General features: G+C 49.9%; 1 protein-coding gene and 1 pseudogene across 1 annotated transcript; one reads left to right on the top strand and one right to left on the bottom strand.

The window, feature by feature from the left end:
• The first annotated feature begins 2464 nt into the window (after nucleotides 1-2464).
• Nucleotides 2465-14327, top strand: LOC117091356 (annotated as a pseudogene).
• On the bottom strand, nucleotides 12923-18960 carry LOC117093669 (leukocyte immunoglobulin-like receptor subfamily A member 6). The gene is given in 7 exon segments (XM_033229118.1): nucleotides 12923-13873; nucleotides 13876-13983; nucleotides 14137-14187; nucleotides 16837-17139; nucleotides 17392-17688; nucleotides 18134-18436; nucleotides 18582-18960. Coding segments are annotated over 7 exon segments (1515 nt in total). The 5' UTR covers nucleotides 18952-18960; the 3' UTR covers nucleotides 12923-13790.
• Nucleotides 18961-20088: the final 1128 nt, after the last annotated feature.

The following is a 20088-nucleotide window of genomic DNA, read 5'->3' as shown; positions in this document are numbered from 1 at the left end:
GTAACGAGATGGAAGCTGTAATGAAAAGTCTCCCAGTAAAGAAAAGCCTGGGACCTGATGGCTTCACTGCTGAATTCTACAAAACATTTATAGAATAAATAAAATCAATGCTACTCAAACTATTCTGAGCAATAGAAGAGGGAATACTTCCAAACTCATTCTACAAGGCCATATCACCCTAATACTAAAAGTACAAAAAGGCACATCAAAACAACAAAACTACAGGCAAGGTCTCTGATGAATATTGATGCAAAAATCCTCAACAAAATACTAGCAAACCAAATTCAACAATATATGAGAAATATCATTCAACATGATCAGGTGGGATTTAATCCCTGGGGTGCAAGGATCGTTCAACATACGCAAATCAATTAATGTAATACATCATAACAACAGAATGAAAGGTAAAAACCATATGATCCTTTCAATTGATGCTGAAAAAGCACTTAGTAAATTTCAACATCTCTTATGATAAAAACCCTTAAAAAACTGGGGATAGTTGAAATATACCTCAACATAATAAAAGCCATATATGACAGACCCACAGCTAGTATTATGCAGAATGGGGAAAAACTGAAAGCCTTTCTTCTTAGATCTGGAACGTGACAAAGATGCCCACTGTCACCACTGTTACTCAACATAGCACTGGAAGTCCTAGCTAGAGCAATCAGACAAGAGAAAGACATAAGGGGCATCCAAATTGGGAAAGAAGAAATCAAATTATCCTTGTTTGCAGATGATACGATCTTATCTTTGGAAATATCTAAAGACCTCACAAGAAAACTATTAGAACTGATAAACAAATTCAGTCAGGTTACAAAATACAAAATCAACATTTAGAAATCAGAAGCATTTCTAGCCAGGAACAGTGGTCACGCCTGTAATCCCAGCACTTTGGGAGGCTGAGGCAGGTGGATCATGAGGTCAGGAGTTCAAGACCAGCCTGGCCAAGATGGTAAAACCCCGTCTCTACTAAAAATATAAAAAGTAGCCAGGCACAGTGGTGGGCACCTGTAATCCCAGCTACTTGGGAGGCTGAGGCAGGAGAATTGCTTGAACCCGGGGGGCAGAGGTTGCAGTGAGCCAAGATCATGCCACTGCACTCCAGCCTGGGCAACAGAGCAAGACTCCATCAAAAAAAAAAAAAAAAAAAAGAAGAAATCAGAAGTAGTTCTATATGTCAACAGTCAACAACCTGAAAAAGAAAAAAAACTCATCCCATTTATAATATCCAGACATAAAATTAAATACCTAGGAATTGACTTAACCAAAGAAGTAAAATGGCTTATATCCAAAAGACAGGCAATAACAAATACTAGCGAGAATGCGGAGAACAGGGAACCCTTGTATGCTGTTGGTGGGAACCTAGATTAATACAATCACTATGGAGAACAGTTTGGAGGTTCCTTAAAAAACTAAAGCTAGGCTGGACGCGGTGGCTCAAGCCTGTAATCCCAGCACTTTGGGAGGCCGAGGCGGGCGGATCACAAGGTCAGGAGATCGAGACCATCCTGGCTAAAATGGTGAAACCCCGTCTCTACTGAAAAATACAAAAAACTAGCCAGGCGAGGTGGCGGGCGCCTGTAGTCCCAGCTACTCGGGAGACTGAGGCAGGAGAATGGCATGAACCCGGGAGGCGGAGCTTGCAGTGCGCTGAGATCTGGCCACTGCACTCCAGCTTGGGCGACAGAGTGAGACTCCGTCTCAAAAAAACAAACAAACAAAACGAAACAAAACAAAACAAAAAAACTAAAGCTAGAGGTACCTTATGATCCAGTAATCCCACTGCCAGGCATACACTCAAAAGAAAGAAAATCAGTCTATCAAAGAGATATCTGCACTCCTATGTTGCCCAAGCTGGCGTGCAGTGGCGTGATTTCGGCTCACTGCAACCTTCGCCTCCGGGTTTCAAGCGAATCTCCCGCCTCAGCCTTCTGGGTAGCTAGGATTACAGGCTCCTGCCACCATGCCTGGCTAATTTTTGTATTTGTAGTACAGACGAGGTTTTGCCACGTTGACCATACCAATCTCGAACTCCTGGCCTCAAGTGATCCCCCCCCCCCTCCCCCCCCCCGCCCCAGCCTCCCAAACTGCTGGGATTTCAGGCATGGGCCAATGTGCCCGGCCAATATATTTATTTCTATTTACTATTCTAGGAGTTCTAATATGAGAAGAGAACAGAAACATATTTCAATGTGTAACGGCCCCTAATGATTCAGCTTTGATGGTAAATATAAATCCGTCTCCACATGGCAGTCTTCCCTGCGCGTCTTGTCTCGTCCTTGTCTTACTAGGACATGAGTGATACTGGATTCAGATCCTGTCCTCATCCAGCATGACTGCATCTTTAATTTACCTAATCACATCTCTAAAGACCCTGTTTCTGCATGAGTTCACACTCACAGGTAAGGGTTAGGCGCCAACACGTCCTTTTGGGGTTACAAGGCAACCCACGACACCCATCATGGTTGTGTCCACTGCGGAGCCTCCATCAGTGCCCAGTGAGTGATCTACGCTGCCCGTAATTCTTCCTACCGGCTGTTCTACTGTGATAAATAAAACAAAAAGAACAGGGTACAGTTGGCCGGGTGCGGTGGCGCACGCCTGTAATCTCAGCACTTTGGGAGGCCGAGGAGGGTGGATCACTTGAGACCGGCCTGGCCAACATGGTGAAACCTTCTCTCTCCTCAGAAACAACAACAACAAATAAGCCGGGCATCCTGGCACACGCCTGTAATCCCAGCTACTCTGGAGGTGGAGGCAGGAGAATCACTTGAATCCGGGAAGCAGAGGTTGCAGTGAGCGGAAGAAAAAAAAGGGCAAAGGGGCTTGAGGGCAGGAGGCTGGGGAAGCTGCGCGGTGCGGGCGCCGCCGCCATGTTGGGTGTGAAGCGAGGGAGGGGGCGGCGTGCGGGGGCGGCGTCGCCGCCATGTTGGGTGTGAAGCAAGGGAGGGGGCGGCGTGCGGGGGCGGCGCCGCCGCCATGTTGGGTCTGAAGCGAAGGAGGAGCGGGCTGCAGTGGCGTGGGATCTGCTGCTTCTCTGCCAGCGGCCAGGAGCCGCGGCGGCACCCTTGACGTCAGCAATCATCAGCCTCAGTCCAAGGTGGCGATCCACTACGAGGGCATCCTCTACACCATGACACCGAACACTCCCCCGCAGCCCTCGCCAAAGTTCGATCCTTTGGTCCAGAAGACAGACCGCCAGATGGTCCAATACCGCCACAAGATGGAGTCTTTGAATCCATTGTATTCCGTGGGAGTGACTTGAAAGACCTCAGTTTGCGAGCCACCAAAACCACGGTGTTCTTTGCCTCAAGACCCAGCTATGGTGCAGTTCTCACTAGGCTCATTGACTTCTTCACTCCAGTCCGTGGGTTCTTATGGGCCTTTGGGCAGGATGCCCACATCCAGCCAGTTCAGTCCAAGTTCCTTAGTGGGGCAGCAGTTTGGTGCTGTTGGTGTTGCTGGAAGCTCTTTGATCTCTGAAACAGAAATATCAAACAGTGGTACCTTGCCCCAAAGTAGTGCGGTTGGTTCTCCCTTTACACAGGATAGAAGATCTCTTAAAAACACAATTATCTCAGGGTCCTACAAGCGCTCAGTTCGACCCTTTGAGAAAAAGCCCAACCATGGAACAAGCAGTGCAGACCGCCTGGGCCTGCTTACCTGCTCCAGCACCTGTTGGGAGAAGGAGTCCTGTGTCAACCAGGCCTGTGCCATCTACCAGCCAAAAAGCAATAGAGAATCAGGGGCACAGGTGAGCTGAAGCACGTTCCAAGGCCAGAAAATGAGCAACTCAGAAATGATAACAAGAGACAAGTAGCTCTAGGTGCTCCTTCAGCACCAAGGAGAGGGCGTAGGGGTCGTCGGGGTGGCAGGGGAAGATGGGCCAATGAAACTTGAGAAAGACTTTGACTTTAAAAGTCCAAATGCACAATTCAACAAGGAAGAGATTGGCAGAGAGTTTCATAATACATTAAAAGAAGATAAACTTGAGAAACGGGAGAAGCCTGGAAATGGTGAAGATAAAGGAGACTCAGGAGTTGATACCCAAAACAGTGACGGACGTGCCGATGAAGAAGATCCACCTGGATCTAATTGCTCTTATGACCAAACTAAATCCTTCTTTGATAATATTTTTTGTGATGAGGATAGAGAACAGAGACCAACCTGGGCTGAAGGAAGATTAAATGCTGAAACATTTGGAATCCCACTTTGTCCAAACCGTGGCCGTGGAGGATACAGAGGCAGAGGGCCTGGTGGTGGCAGAGGTGGTACCTTGACCACGGTGGATTCACCGTGGTGGATTCAGAGCAGATTCTGGGGACCGGGAGTTTGCAGATTTTGAATATAGGAAAAACACAGCTTTTGGCCCCGAAAAGGTCTGAATTGATGGTACTGCTTTCTGAAAGAAAGACAACAAAGCTGCTGCATAGTCTACAAACAAATCTCTGAAAATAGGTGAATTTCTAGCTCTTCGTGGTCCCGGAAATTGATTTCAGTCTTTGAGAAGAATGAAGAAGTGAATTCGCTGTACGTTTGCCACCAGCACTGGGTTTTTGTTTTTGTTTGTTTTTCCGTTTAATTTCAGAGATAAAATGCAGTCAGTTTTTGGGGGAGGAAGGCTTATCTTAAGACATGAGGATCAACTATATTTGGAATAGCAGAAGGTTGAGTAATTTCTTCTGTATAGTTAAACTAAAGCAGTAATTCAGTGGGACTTATAAGTATTGTTTCATCACCGAAAGTTTTGTTTTGTTTTTTTAAATCACTGAATTGTATGTGGTAATTGCAGGTTGTCTGCAGGTAGGGCTGTGATACTGTGTTCTGAGCCAAGGAGGGTGTGTGCGTGTGTGTCTTTCTCCTCCTCTCTTTTGGGGAATCTTGTCATATGAAGTAGCTTATTTCGTCAATTAATTAGGGTGCTGGATGGTAGAGAATTTTGTCAGTCAACTATGTACACACGGTAAATACTGTTTCTCAGGCACACGTAACTTTTTTATATAGTTGTAAAATTCCTTTATATTCCATTGCCAAAGAAACATTAAAAACTTTGTAAAGCTGTATACCAAGCAACTATTTTTTAAAAAACATAAACATTTTAAAGTTAGCGAAAAAAAAAAAAATAGAAGAAAAGGGAAAGGGCAAAGTGATCACTTTTGGCATCGGGTAACCCTTATTTTCTTCCCTGGTGGTACTTTTCCACCAGGCAGATCATCTAACTCCAAATCACCTAAAAGTGCAGGCCCAGGATGTGCTTATCTCCCCAGTGGGTCACCTGGAAGAGTGGGGATGGGGGCTGTTGATGATGCGCTCCTTTCCTTTCCCAGCCCACGTGCTCTACCTCTGAAAATACATAGCATTTTCATTTGCAGAGCCCATTATAGAAAAATAAATAAGAACGAATATGTTAGAAGAAAAAGACATAGCATCATTTAGTGTTCATTCATACGAATATGCATATTATCTACAGCTATCTATATCTCTGTTTTGTATCTATGTCTATTACACCATCAGAGAGCACCTAAAGTGCAGAGTCTCATCCACAAACTGTTTCTTGCATCTACTATAAGAGGCCATTCTGATGCTCTGTCAGCCGCAGCAGCACCCAACCACTATATGGCATGCATCCTATCTCAGGTCATCCCCAGGATATCACGTGGCCCTGTTCTCATTGCCCCACTGATTTCATGTGCATGTAGGTCCCTCGATCTGAGATTAAGTCATGAGATGCTCCATTTAACAGGTGGGAGACTCTGCTTCCTGGCGGAGGGCCGCAATGAGCTCAGAGGAACCCATCTCAGCGCCAGCATCCATCCTGGTCAGGAGGATTTGCTGCCCCCTCCTGGTTGAATATACGTCATGTCGTCAAGCGGCCACCAGATGACTCGCTGGTCCACTCAAAGGTGAACACTCTGCTGGTCACAGGTGAGACTGTCAGCGACAGTGGTGGCTACTTGGTCCTTGGTGAGGGGGAGTCGCTGGTGTTGGTTCCATGCATGTCCTTTTTTTCTTTGATTCTTTTTAAATTTTTTTTTGAGACAGAATTTCACTCTGTCACCCACGCAGGAGTGCAGTGGCGCGATCTTGGCTCACTACAACCTCTGTCCCTGATTCTCCTGCCTCAGCCTCCCGAATAGCTGGGATTACGGGCACCTTCCACCACACCTGGCTAATTTTTGTATTTTCTTTTTTTTTTTTGAGACGGAGTCTCGCTCTGTCGCCCAGGCTGGAGTGCAGTGGCCGGATCTCAGCTCACTGCAAGCTCCGCCTCCCGGGTTTACGCCATTCTCCTGCCTCAGCCTCCCGAGCAGCTGCGACTACAGGCGCCCGCCACCACGCCCGGCTAGTTTTTTGTATTTTTTTAGTAGAGACGGGGTTTCACCATGTTAGCCAGGATGGTCTTCATCTCCTGACCTCGTGATCCGCCCGTCTCGGCCTCCCAAAGTGCTGGGATTACAGGCTTGAGCCACCGTGCCCGGCCAAATTTTTGTATTTTCAGTAGGGAGGGGATTTCGCCCATATTGGCCAGGTTGGTCTTGAACTCCTGACCTCAGGTAATCCGCCCACCTTGGCCTCCCAAAGTGCTGCGATTACAGGTGTGAGTCACTGCGCCTGGCAGCAGGTCCTTTTTTTCTTGCTCCATGGCAGTGACACTCATGGACCCTCCAGCATGCACTGGGACTGCTGAAACAGAGCCGGCTGAAGCTCACCGCATTAACCAAGTCATCAGCGGATCCTTAGGTCCCCTAACACCAGCTGTGGGTGCTGCTGCTTGCTTCTCAGGAGAGGCTCCTGGTCGAGAGCAGACGTTTCTCCTGTCCTCCTCCAGCCTCAGTCTCGGGCAGTTTCTGTGTGCCTGGGCCTTGAGGGTGGGGCTGTCTCTATGTTTCTGTCCCCGCTCCTCATGGCAGCTGCATTCTACTGGGTAGATTTGTTTGGTGGGGAGGGGTTTTCTGTCCCTATTCCAAATGTGCATATCTCTAATGGTATTTGTCTAAGATCACGGTCCAGGATTGTTCTCTGCACTCCTCCTAGGGTAGAGGGATTTTATGATCCACCTTCTTCCAGGCACAATGAGTCATTACCTGGGATCTGAGGTGGGCAGAATTATCTGAGCCTCTTCCAATGGCTTATGTCTTTTCCTCCATGTGAGAGAAGCACCTGGGTGGGAAATGAGATTTCAGGCCATGCACAGTGGAAGCTCTTTCTGTCTGATCACCAATGTGAGGTCTCCATCTTGCTCCCAATCAGTCTTGTGAATGCTCAGTTGAGACCCATGGGAAAGAACTTGCGGGTGAGTGCACAGTGCCCCTCTGTCTTAGGTCCCCAGATGTGTCTCGATCTCTGGGGAAGCAGAAAACATTGGCTCCCCGCATTCACTGTTAGCTGATGTACTCCGCTCAGTGTGTACAGCAGCCTCCCACCCTTATGACTGTCTCCGTGGAACCAGTCATGATGCGCCCCCCTCCTTGGCATTTAGGTTACTCAGCTGCTCCTAGAGCTCAGGTTTCTGATGGTCTCAGGAGAAGCTTCCACGATGGAGCTGAACTGAGTTTTCCTCTCTGTTAGGGCTGTGGCGAAACTCTCCAGCTTCCCAAACCCTGGGCAGAGACCTGGATATAGATTAAGTATGTGTTTGTTTATTTACTTATGGGATAGAATTCGCACCATTTTAAGGTGTAGAAATCAGTGTTTTTTGGCGCAATCACCACCTCTATCTAATTCCAGATCATTTCCATGACCCGAGAAAGAAAGCCCCCAAGTCGTCATCCAAATTGTCCTCATCCCTCAGCTTAAGAATCAGGAACACACCTTCTGTTTCTATGGATTTGCATACTCTGGATATTTCATATAAATGGAATAATATAAAGTGTGTCTTGTGTCGTTTTTCACAATAGGTAAATAGGGAAAACAACCCCAGTGTTTAGCAGTTGGTGGATGCATAATCAAAATGTAAACTATCAAGGCGGGGCCCTCACCTGTAATCCCAGCACTTTGGGAGGCTGAGGCAGGTGAATTGCAAGTCAAAGCACGTCCCTTCCGCCTATGAGCCTGTAAAACTAAAAGCAAGTTAGTTACTTCCTAGATACAATAGGGGTAGAGGTATTGGGTAAATACAGGTGTTCCAAATGGAAGAATTTGGCCAAAACAAAGGCTAAACAAAAACAGGGTATGTGGTAGCCCCAGATCTAGCAGGGCAGTCCAATCTTAAAGGTCCAAAATGATCTCCTTTGACTCCATGTCTCATATCTGGGTCATGCTGATGCAGGAGGTGGATTCCCATGGTCTTGGGCATCCAGGATCCCTCAAACTCCCATGTCTCCATCTGACTGTCCCCTAGACATGGCTCCATGATTTGGTGTTTTGCAGGGCATGCTCTTCCCGTAACAGGTGCAGTGGGTCACTCAGGACACCACTCACAGGCAGAGCCATCGACAGAGAGCCGCAGCATCTACAGGTCCCATCACCAGTCCCAAGACCCAGAGGGAAGCTGGCCTGAATGCCCCACTGTGTCTCTGCACCCCAGTGAGCCAGTGTCCAGGGGCCTCCCCTTCCTGGTTAGAAGGCACAGGTCAAATGAGCTTCCAGAGTTGCAGAACAAGGTCACGTTCTCTCCAAACTTACTCCCTAGGGTGCACAGCTGGGCTGAGAGGGAAAGTTTCTTGTAGACATCTGGAGAGAAAAGAGTTTTTGATTGCAGAGCACCAGACATGCTTACACTATGTACAGGGCAGGAATAAAGTATTTTTTTTCTTTGTACTGAGGAGTATTCTGCAAGTCTGCTGGCATCTGTCTTCATCTCTGTTTTATCTGTAGGATCCTTACTGATTGTGTGTGTGTGTGTGTGTGTGTGTGTTGTAAGTGTGTCTGCCTCGCTGGCTGCCAGTCATAGGCTTTGTTTTCCTTGACTGGCTTTCTTTCTGCCCGTGTCTCTGTGCCTTACTGAGGAAGAAGTGTGTGAAGAAGTGTGTGAAGTTTGTTCATCGTATGTGAAGAAGATGCTTATGTGTCCCTAGCAGCCATATAAGATTTGGGCTTCAGGAACATGAAACTATTGACTTTGAGTTTCTTCAGAAAACAGTGCTGGCCTTAGACTTCCTATCCTGAAACTCCAAGCCTATTTCCTAAGCTAATGCATGGAAAAGTGCTAGAATCTCCATAGGATCTGCAAGACCTCTATAGAATCTCCAGGGGACCTCCACAGGACCTCCGTAGAATCTCAATGGGACCTCCATGGGACCTCCATAGGATTTTAATAGGACCTCCATAGGTTCTCCATAGGACTTCCACAGGACCTCCATAGAATCTCCATGGGACCTCTACAGGACCTCCATAGAATCTCCATAAGACCTCCATGGGACCTCCATAGGTTCTCCATAGGATCTCCACAGGACCTCCACAGAATCTCAATAGGACCTCCATGTGACCTCCATAGGATCTTCATAGGACTTTCATAGGACCTCCATAGTTTCTCCATAGGACCTCCACAGGACCTCCATAGAATCTCAATAGGACCTCCACGGGACCTCCATAGGATCTCCATAAGACATCCACAGGACCTCCATAGGTTCTCCACAGGGCCTCCATGAGATCTTCATAGGATCTCCGTAGGTTCTTCATAAGATCTCCATAGAGTTGTTGTCACATGATCTGCCACTGCAGGGACCAACCAGCATCCCCTACACCCCGAAATGCTGGAAAGGACCACTTGGTGATAGTGGTTATGGATTTCCTACAGGAGGATGTGTGAAACCACGTTCCTGGGCAACTCTACAGAGTTCCAATCTCAATTCAAATCCTCCAGGGGCCAGGCTGGAGTGGGTGTCTGGTGTGTCGCTGTGCCTCATTGCAGAGAATGGGGGCTTCCGCAGTGTTAATGGGAAACCAGCCCAGAGATGGAGGCAGGGATTGGAGTTATGCTGCCACAATCCATGAAATCTTAACTGAGGAAACTGCCTAAGCTTGGACTGTAGTGTTGGACAGGAGACAATGATAAGAAGCGCTCTGGGATAGAATGGTGTGGATTTGTTCATCGTGTGTGAAGAGGAAGATGCTGAGGAAATGAAAACTCTTCCATTCTGTGACTTGGTTGACAAGAGGAATCAACAGGGCCATCACAGGAGCAGTGACCCCATGGGGGAAGGAGACGGAAGGAGGTGTGTTTAAGACAGTTAACTGAGTCAGAGAGAGAAGCAGAACCTCCCAGTACCTGGAAAGTGTGGTTTGTTTCTCCCAAACTTCCTCTTTCTGACTTCTTTATTTCTCTACGTGGCAGCACCTTCTCTTCATTTCTTCATCAAAACCTCTGAGCTGTTTGAGTTCCTCATATATTCTGATGATCAAATCCTTGTTAGAGGAATAGGTAACAAATGTTTCTCCCTGCTTCTGTAGGTCATGACACTGTTGGTTGTTTCCTGAGCTCTGCAGAAGCCTTTTAGTTTGATATACCCATTTGTCTATTTTTGCTTTTGTTTCCTATGCTTTTAAGGTTTTATTGATAGAATGTTTGCTTAGACCAATGTCTTGAAGCGCTTCCTCTGTGTTTTCTTCTATAGTTTCATAGTTTCAGGTCTGTCTTCAGGTTTTATTCCATCTTGAGTAGATTTTGTATATCATGAGAGACAGAGGTTGCGTTTTGTTTCTCTGCATATGGATATCCAGTTATGCCAGAAGCATCTATTGAATAGACTGTCCTTTCCCCAATATATGTTCTTGGTATGTTTGTTGATAATTAGTTGGCTGTAATTTCTGGATTTATTCCTAGGTTCTTTGCTCTATTCCATTGTCAATGTGTTTGTTTTTAAGCCAGTGCCTTGCTGTTTTGGTTGCTATAGCTTTGTAGTGTTTTTTGAAGTCAGGTAGTGTGATGTCTCCAACTTTGTTCTTTTTTTCTCTAAATTGTGTTGGCTGTTTTGGGTGTTTTATGGCTCTATATGAATTGTAGAATTTTTTAATATTTTGGTGAAGAATGACACTGGTATGTTGACAGGAATTACAATGAATCTGTAGATTGCTCTGGGTACTATGATCCTTTTAATAAATATTTTTTATTTGAATGTATGAACAGGAGGTATCTTTCCAGTTTTTTCCTGTCCTCTTTAATTTTTTTTATCAGAGCTTTATAATTTTGTTTGTAGAGGTTTTTACCTTGTCGGTTAAATTTATTAGTAGGTCTTTCAATGTTTGTGGCTATTATAAATGGGATTTAATTCCTGAATTCTTTTTCAGCCAGTTCTGTTCTTCAGGGTCAAGCATCATGTAAGTTCCCGTTTAGGAATGGAATCCGGAATGAACAGCAGCTGCACACAAATGCCTTTCTGTGAGTTCCACTTCAGAGGAGTCCAGGAGGTGACAAGGCACATGGAGCATTGTCACATTTGGAACCCAGTCCTGTGTGATCCCTAAAACGCCACCTGGTTGGGTGGAACCTCATCTCTGGAATAACCAAGCCCTGTGTGATCCCCGTAAACCACCACCTGATTGGGTTGAAACTCATCTCTGAAATAACCCCAAGGCCATGTTGGTGTCCTCCGTCCCAGTTCAGGTGGTTTCAACATAATGAGATCAGAAAGTTATATGGCCACTTAAAAATGTCAATTGCATGTCACGTAGTACTGCACAAGGGGTTTCCTCTTCCTGTTCTTACTTGGGTAGTGGCTCATTGTCTGCCTGGACTCAGGTGAGGCTCATCAGGCAGGTTGGGGTCATGTTGTGAATGAAACACAAAGTCAACCTGTGAGATCATTGGTCTGACAGATCAAGAGCCACCTTGTTCGCCATTTAGTGGCCAGTGCAGCCTGTGGCTTTCACTACCATACTTCAGTCTCAGCTCCCTAAATGGCCTGACAAATAAAGATAGGTACGAAAACAGAAATATGCCATTCCCTGGTTAAAATGGCTGTTATCTCTAAGACAAAAATTAACAGATGCTCTCAAGGATGTGGAGAGAAGAAACCTTTGTACCTTGGTGGGAACGTAAGTTGGTGCAGCCAATATGGAAACAGTATGGAGGTTCCTCAAGAAACTGAAAGTAGAACAACCACACCATCCAGTAATCACATAGTTGGGTATATTTCCAAAAGAAAGAAAATCAGTATAGCAAAGAGGCATCTGTATCACCATGTTTATTGCTGCAGTATTGACAATAACCAAGATATGGAATCAACCTATGTCCATCAATGAATGGATGGATAAGGAACATGTGGTCTATATACACCATGAAATAATATTCAGCCAAAAAAAGAAAGAAATTGTACCATGTTCAGCAACACAGATGAATCTGGAGGACATTATGTTCGGTGACATAAGCCAGGCCCAGAAAGAGGAACACTGCGTGTTCTCACTCATGCGGGAGCTACAAAACTGGGCCTCATGATGGCAGAGAGTAGAATGGTGGTCAGCAGAGGCTGGCAAGGGAGTGTGGAGGAGGGGGATGGAGAGAGGTTGGTGGATGGGTGCAGAAATACAGGTGGAGAGAAGGAGTAAGTTCCAGGGCCTGAAAGCTCAGTAGGATGACCATAGTCAGCAACAAATTATTGTATATTCCGCATGAGCTAGAAGTGAAGATTTGAAATGTTCTCAACACAGAAATTATAAATGTTGGCCAGGCGCAGTGGCTCATGCCTGAAATCCCAGCACCTTGGGAGGCCTAGGCGGGTGGATCACCTAAGGTCAGTATTTCGAGACTAGCCTGGGCAACATGGTGAAACCCCATCTCCAATAAAAATACAAAAATTAGCCAGGCGTTTTGGTGCACGCCTATAATCCTAGCTATGCGGGAGGCTGCGAGAGGAGAACTGCTTGAACCTGGGAGACACAGGTTGCATTGAGCCAACATCGCGCCCTGCACTCCAGCCTGGGCGACAGTGAAAGACTTGGTCTGAAAAAAACAAATATGTATATATAAATGTTTGGGGTGATGGATGTCCTGAGAACCTTTATTGGATCATTACACATTGCATGCATGAATCAGATTACCACATGCTCCCAAGAAATATGTATGATTATTCTCTATCAAATCAAAAGGGTACTACTGACCAATAATTTGAAGTGGATTGTGGGTCACCAAAGGAAAGTCAGCGTTCCAGTGCCCGTGTCCGGCGGCCCTTGTAGTTTCCATGTTGAACAGAACCTCCCAGTATTTCCTGATGTGTAACCACTATTTTGGATTACATAGAGTTATCTACTTCCTTTATTTATGGGGTCTATTTTGAGTTTGTCTCCCTACAAAATAAATGTTGCCTCCTTTTGAGCTTCATGTGCTGAAATAGCCGTGCACGGCTTCTTTTTATACTCTTGTTTCTTTCCTCAACCTCGTGATCGAAGGTTGGTTTGTGTTGCTCTTTGTCGATTCTGTCTGTGCCTTTGCATGTCCTCGTAGTATCCCATGGTGGAATTGAACCACATTAGTTTCTTTTGTTTTAGATGTATTTTGGGCTTGACGGCTGGTGTCTAATATGAGCACTAGTCCTGTCCATGTTGTTGTGAATGAAACCTCACCATATGAACACATTTTCCTCTAGGTTCTGTACTTTATGTTCATAGCTGTGTGTCTCTTCTTTTTAGTTAGGTACTTCTGATATTCTCCCCAAATTGATTGAAGTAATTTGCAGTCCTGCCACGGATGTATTGGATTTCTAAGTCAGCCCTACTACCTATGACTTTGATGTTGTCATTTTCGTCATGCGAAATGAATACCTCAACATTGATCCCTCTCTTCGGGAATGATCGGCAGAGAGTCCAGAAAGCACAGGCTGTAGATTTTCTTCCAGAACGTCCGGGGATCATCAGATCTGTCCCCGAGGCTCCATGTCTCTGAATGGTGTATTGTCCTCTCTGCTGTTCACCTGCTGGCTGCATCTTGGGGGCTTCTCTGGCTGTGCTGAGCCTCAAATAATAGAATCCCGAGGACCACCAGAATCAAGCCAGCCATGCCCATGCGGATGAGATTCTCCACTGTGTAATCCTGTGGGTGTGAGGCTGGGGATGGTAGAAGAAGAGGTCTCAGAGGTCAGGGCAGATCCACATCACCCAGGACCCCTGGATGCCCACCCAGCTCACGCCCCCCATCTCCTGTTGACAGACCCTGACCCTCTGTGCCAGTCCCATAACTGAGAGCATCTCCTCACTCACCAGTCTTGGGGTCTGACTTGTTTTGTGATGGGCTGAGGGTGTCGGCTGCTCCTGAGAATGAAAATGGAGGGGGAGAGCCCTGAGCCAGCCTCTCCCCTGGGTTCTGTGTTCTTACTCTTCCAGGCCTCATGATGTGGCTTTCACGGAGTTCCTCAATAAACCCTCCCTCTCCTGGAGCTGGGTTCCCTCCAGTCTCCTCTTGGAACTAGTTCAGTTTTCCTGTGTTCTATGAATTTAAACGTTGCTCCTGAGTCATCTGGGAGAGAGTTTTCCTACACCCTGAGAGTCATGATCTGCAAGGAAACTGGTCCCCAGTACAGAGGTCACTGAGCCCTGTGTGCTGTCTGTGCAGCCTGGGACACAGGAGCATATAAGCCGATTCCTCCTGGGATGAGAGTTTCACAGATCCACCAGTGGAGGACCCAGGTTGCGTGGATGAGGGGTTGGTCCTCAAGGGCTCGTGAATGTCAGGAGCACAAAGTGGTGAAAGTCTGGGGCTGCCTCCTCTTCACTCCAGCTTAGCCACTGCCCCTGGGGTTTTACCTTCCATTTAATCTTTAGGTAGCTAATTATTCATATAGGCAGCAACAGGTAGAATGTGATACACACACAGAAAAACACAAACACAAATAGAAATCTATTTTATATATATGGTGTGCCCTAAAAACTCTCTCTGCTTTCTGAACAAACATCTGAAACCACAGCAGTGGAAATTTACCTGTCACAGGGATAGCTTTAGATGTATGGGTAGAGATCTATATTTATGTGTGAGTGTATATTATCTATATACATATACAGATAAGTAGGTTTTAATGTCACATAAGATGTCAATGTGACACACATATGTTATGTGCAGAGATGGTGAAAGAGAGAGAGAGGGAATTCAGCTGCACGGTGTAGGTTGATTACTTGACGTAGATGAGAAGCAGGCAGGTCTGGGCTGAGCTGTGTCATCAGTGAAGGTCACACTTGGAGGTGACACTGAAGCTGATTCCTCAATAGCAAAAAGAGCCAGGAAGGAGGTGCGTGGAGACCCAGACAGGGAGCATCAGAGGCTCCAGAAAGAGCAGGTCCCAGAAAGGTCTCAGCCTGTTCTTCAGAGAGGAATGACCGCTTGTCTGTGGGGTGGAGGGGAAGGCAGAGGAGGAGGGGAGCTGAGCTTCGGGGCTTTGGTGGATTGAGAACAGGCCAGGATGAACTGCCCAGGAAAGGGCGGCCCCAGCATGTCTCTGTCTCTGTCTCTGTCCATCTCTCCCTCTCTCTGAGATCTGGAAAGTGCTGTCGGGTTTCAGGGAGTAGTGCCAGTCACCTGACTTTTTCTGAAAAGATAAGCCCTACACCCTCCATAGCAAACGTCCAGAACAAGGGAAGTCCACATTTGTACCTGACGTTTACCAAAACTCAGGGAGCATGTGAGATCAGGGCTGTTACAAAACTGGGTGGGAATAAAAAATAGGCGATGCTGCAAATGTACTTTCACCAGCTTCGACAGAAAGGCCAGTACGAGATTAAAAACCCAAATAAAAAATGTGGTCAGTGGAGCAGAAAAGGGGCTGTGCACATTCCCTGAGCTGCTGCGGGAGCAGGTGCGGGTCCCTGTGAGGCTCAGGTGTGCGCTGAGTGCTGGGGAGGCTGCCAGGGGAGACAAGGTGAGGGTCAGGTGGCACCTGAATTCTTCTCCCTCCAGGAGGGCGTCTGCTGGGCGTTGGGACCCAGAGCTCTGATTCTGAGGTGGAGACATGAGGAGAGGAGCGGGTGGGGCCTCCGTCTTCCACCTTCAGTCTAATCTCATCTCCTCCAAGGTTCACCCCCGTCTCCTCCCAGCCCTCCCTCCTCTTTACCCTGCTGGGACTTCAGGGGTGGGAGCCAGGGGTGGGAGGTCCCCATCTATTTCCACCCTCCCATGGGCTGAATTCTCACCCTTCACTCCCCTGTTTTCTAGTGTCCCAGAGCTCTCCTGGGTGCAGAGCCTGAGCTGAGCCTTTGAGTTCAGAGAGGACAGGGTCAGGGCCCTCACCTGAGACCATGAGCTCCAGGAGGTCACTCGCCTGACCCTGAGGGGTTGAGGGGCTGGTCCTCAGGACCTCTGGGGTCAGGACAGGGAGGTGAGGGCTGGGGCTGCCTTGCTCCCCACATGAACCCAGCTGCTTTTCCCCTAGGCTGGGCCCCAACACCTCCCTCTGCCTTGAACCCCCCACTCCTCACCAGCCCAGCCTCAGAGCCCCTGGGACACAAGCCTGTCCTTGAGGGGAGGGGAATGGGATCCTTCGGGAGACTCAGACTGCCCTGGGGGAGGCCGCGCTCCCCAAGAGGCCTCAGTGACCAGGGGTGGAGGGTGGCCCTGAGGGTGGGGGGCTGGAGCCTCCAGAGGGTCCTGGAAGGAGCACAGGAGGCGGGTGAGGGACTGGGGCTGTCCATGGAGTGCACCCTTCTACTCCCACTCTCCTGCATCCGCCCAGTGGATCCCCTGGAACCATTTCTTTGCCCACCTGGTACCTTCTGCATGCCAGGCAAGGAGAACGGGTGGCCATGCCTAGGAGAAGCTCTGTTGGCCTCTGCCCTCTGAGGGCTGCGTCCCCTCTGGCTAAGCCTCCCTCACCGCCTCCCTCGGTCCATCCCAGCCAAGAGCTCTCCTGGGGGCCGGACCGGAGCTAGGAGCCGAGCCTTTGATCTCAGAGAGGACAGGGTCAGGGCCCTCACCTGAGACCACGAGCTCCAGGGGGTCACTGGGGACAGACAGCAGGTGGGGGTCGGTGCTGCGTGAGCCGTAGCACCTGTAGGTCCCCGCGTGGGCTGAGGTCACAGGACTTATGGGGAATTCAGCCTGGTACTTAGGAGCTGGGTGCTCTGATCTCAAATGTAGCGGGGGATGGGCTGCCCCCTCCTTGGTCAGGAGGAAAGTGTGGAACTGCCCCCATGACTGACACAGCAGGGTCACGTTCTCTCCTGAGGCCACCGTGGGGCCCGGCTGCACCAAGATGGAGACCACATCATGGAACTGTCCTGGAGAGAAGAAGGATGGGTGAGGGGCTCCCACCTTGATCTGAGCTGAGACCTCCCCAGGCCTCTCTCTGGGGCCCTCAGTCTCTCTGTCTCTGTTTTCTCTGAGTCTCCCCCTCACCCCCATCCCCTGTCTCTATCTGTCTCTCCCTTCCTTGGTGCCCCCACCCCTCATCCCGGCCATCACCACCTGGGATCCCCCGGCAGGGCCTGTGCAGAGCCTGGGTCCCTGACTGAACCCGCAGGGCTCCTCACTTGAGATCAGGATGTCCTGGGGATCGCTGGGGGCGGACCACTCGGAGGAGAGGTTGTGTGCACCGTAGCATCTGTACTGGCCCCCGTGTGAGCGCCTCACGGGACCCAGGGTGAAGTTGGCCTGGGAGAGCCCAGCCTGGGGCTGCTGGCCAGGGCGCTGGAGGAAGTCACGTTCCCCCTCCTTGTACAGAGCAAATCTGTCGTAGCCAACGTTAGAGCCACACTGCAGGGTCAGGGTCTCTCCAGGGGCCACGACAGGACCCTGCAGGGTCAGGAGGGAGGGCTTCCTAGACACGCCTGGAGGGAAAGAGGAGCCAGGACTCAGAGAGCTGGTTCCTCCCCGCTCCTTCCTTCTCCTGTCCTGGCCCTGCAGGTCTCACTGTCTCTCACACTCTGAGTCTCTGACCCCGGGGCCTCCTTCTCACCCGGGGCTGTCTTGGAGTCATTTCAGAGGAGTGGGGTCTCCCTAGCCCTGGCCACTGTGCCTGATCTTTCCTCCTTTCCCTGGCAGCCGGGACCTCACAGCAAACACACCGGTGCCTTCCGGAGTCCTCCCCTTCCAGGTGAGGGTGGCCGAGGGCTCCTCCTCCCATGCCAGAGCCTCCCCACGGGGTCTCCCTCACGCCTGCAGCCCGTCCATCCACACATCACTCTGGGCCCTTTCCAGAGTCAGTCACCAGCCAGACTCCCCGCAGCCTGTCAGCTGCCCCGAAAGTGCATTAGAGAAGCCGTGGTCCCTCACCTGAGGCCAGAATCTCCAGGAGGTCACTGGAGTGGGACCACACCTGGGAGGTGTTCTTATAATAGTAATAGCATCTGAACATCCACCTGTGGCTGGGGATCACGGGGCCCACAGGGAACAGGGCCTGGTACCACCCACTGTGGAGCTGCTGTGAGTCCAGGATCCGGGGGAGCCTGTGTTCTCCTTCCTCAATCAGAACAAAATGCTGATATCCCTTTGGTGAGCCACATCGGAGGGTCACGTTCCCTCCTGAGGCCACCACAGGGCTGGGCAGGGCTGAGAGGGTGGGTTTGCTGTAGGCTCCTAGGAGAGAAGGAGGCACCGTGTTAAATGGGCGCCCACCTCCCACATCATCCCCAGGGCTGGGCTGTGAGAGGGAGACGCCCCTGAGAGCGGACCCCCTTCCTGAGGGCAGAGCCTGGGGCTGGGACCCCGAGTGTCCTCTCACCTGTCACCACCAGCTCCAGGGGGTCGCTGTGCTCTGACCAGCCTTCAGGGCTGTGATAGTAACAGCGATATCTCCCTGCATGGTGCTCTGTCGTGGATGGGATGGAGAATCTGGCCTTGTTCTTGGGCTCCAGTGGTTTCTGTGTGTCCCAGGGATCTGAGATTCCCTCTTTATCCAGACGGTACCACTGGGCCTCCAGGGTCCCCCGACACCAGATGGTCACAGGGCTCCCCTGGATGATCACAGAGCCAGGCTCAGCCCAGAGGGCGGGTTTGGGGAGGGGCTCTGGAAGGAAATCAGAGGCTGCATCCCAAGACGTCCCCATACTCAGATCCCAGATCCCAGCCCCAGGACCCCCCGTCATCGCCATCAGTCACCCAGCACTGCGGTCTCCTCCCGCAGCTGCCCATGTGTGGCCCCTGTCCCTAGTGAGGAGGAGGGACCTGGGACAGCTGGGGACAGACTCACCTGCCTGCACGTGGGTCCTGGTGTCCAGACTCAGCCCTGGAAGAGAGTTCCCGGTGAAGGATTTGCCCCTGAAGCCTGAGCAGACCCTCCTCACCCTGGTGCCTCCTTAGCTTTTGAGGACTCCTGATGGACCAGGGCTTGTGTGTGGGGTGGGGTCCCTCCAAGACTCGGATCTCCCCCTCCCCATCTGGAAATCTCACCGAGGCAGAGCAGGGCTGTGAGGGCGGGGGTCATGGCGTCTCCTCCTGGTGACCCCGGGCTCTGCAGATGGATGAACCCTGGGTGCTGGCAGGACAGAGACACACACAGGGTGTGGCCGCTCGGAGGCTGGGTCCTTCTTGTTATGGGATTGTCTCATCCTCAGCCCACAGGAAAGGGAACTGCCCTCCCCCGGAGCCTGGCTCTCATTTCCCCAGGGCTGAGGTGGGGGTGGGCACCAGGCTCTCTGCAGACATTTCAGACAGAACTGGGGTCTCCTTGCCCCTGGGTCACTGTCTGCCTGATTTATCTTTATCTCACTGAGGGCCAGGACACAGCAGCAAATAGACCCGGTGCCTTCCTGAGTCAGCCCGTTTCAGGCGAGGGCGACCGTGGGCTCCTTTTCCCTCTCAGAGCCTCCGCATGGGGTCTCCCTCCCTTCTCCAGCCCGTCCATCGGCTCAGCGTTGAGGGGTCCTTACCATGGTAGTCGTCTCTCCAGCCCTGCAGATGCTTCAGGGAAGATGCAGGTCCGTGCTGCAGGCAGACTCAGGTCAGCAGAGACGCGCCTGACACCTGGCTCTGCAGCCCAGGCTGAGCTGCGTGTGGCAGTGAGCACAGAGGAGAAATGCAGGGTCTACCGTGGTGGCTCACGCCTGGAATCCCAGCACTTCAGGAGGCTGAGACGGGAGGATGGTTTGAGGCCAGGAGCTTCAGACAGTCCTGGGCAACATACTGCAACCCTGTCTCTACAGAAAAGAAAAAAGTGAGCTGGACATGGAGGCTCATGCCTGTGGTCCCAGCTACTCAGGAGGCTGAGGTGGGAGGATCACTTGGGCCCG

This window comes from Trachypithecus francoisi, unplaced genomic scaffold, assembly GCF_009764315.1.
Source record: "Trachypithecus francoisi isolate TF-2019V2 unplaced genomic scaffold, Tfra_2.0 Lachesis_group12, whole genome shotgun sequence".
NCBI classification, from domain to species: domain Eukaryota; kingdom Metazoa; phylum Chordata; class Mammalia; order Primates; family Cercopithecidae; genus Trachypithecus; species Trachypithecus francoisi.
This window is presented reverse-complemented; position numbering and strand designations above follow the sequence as displayed.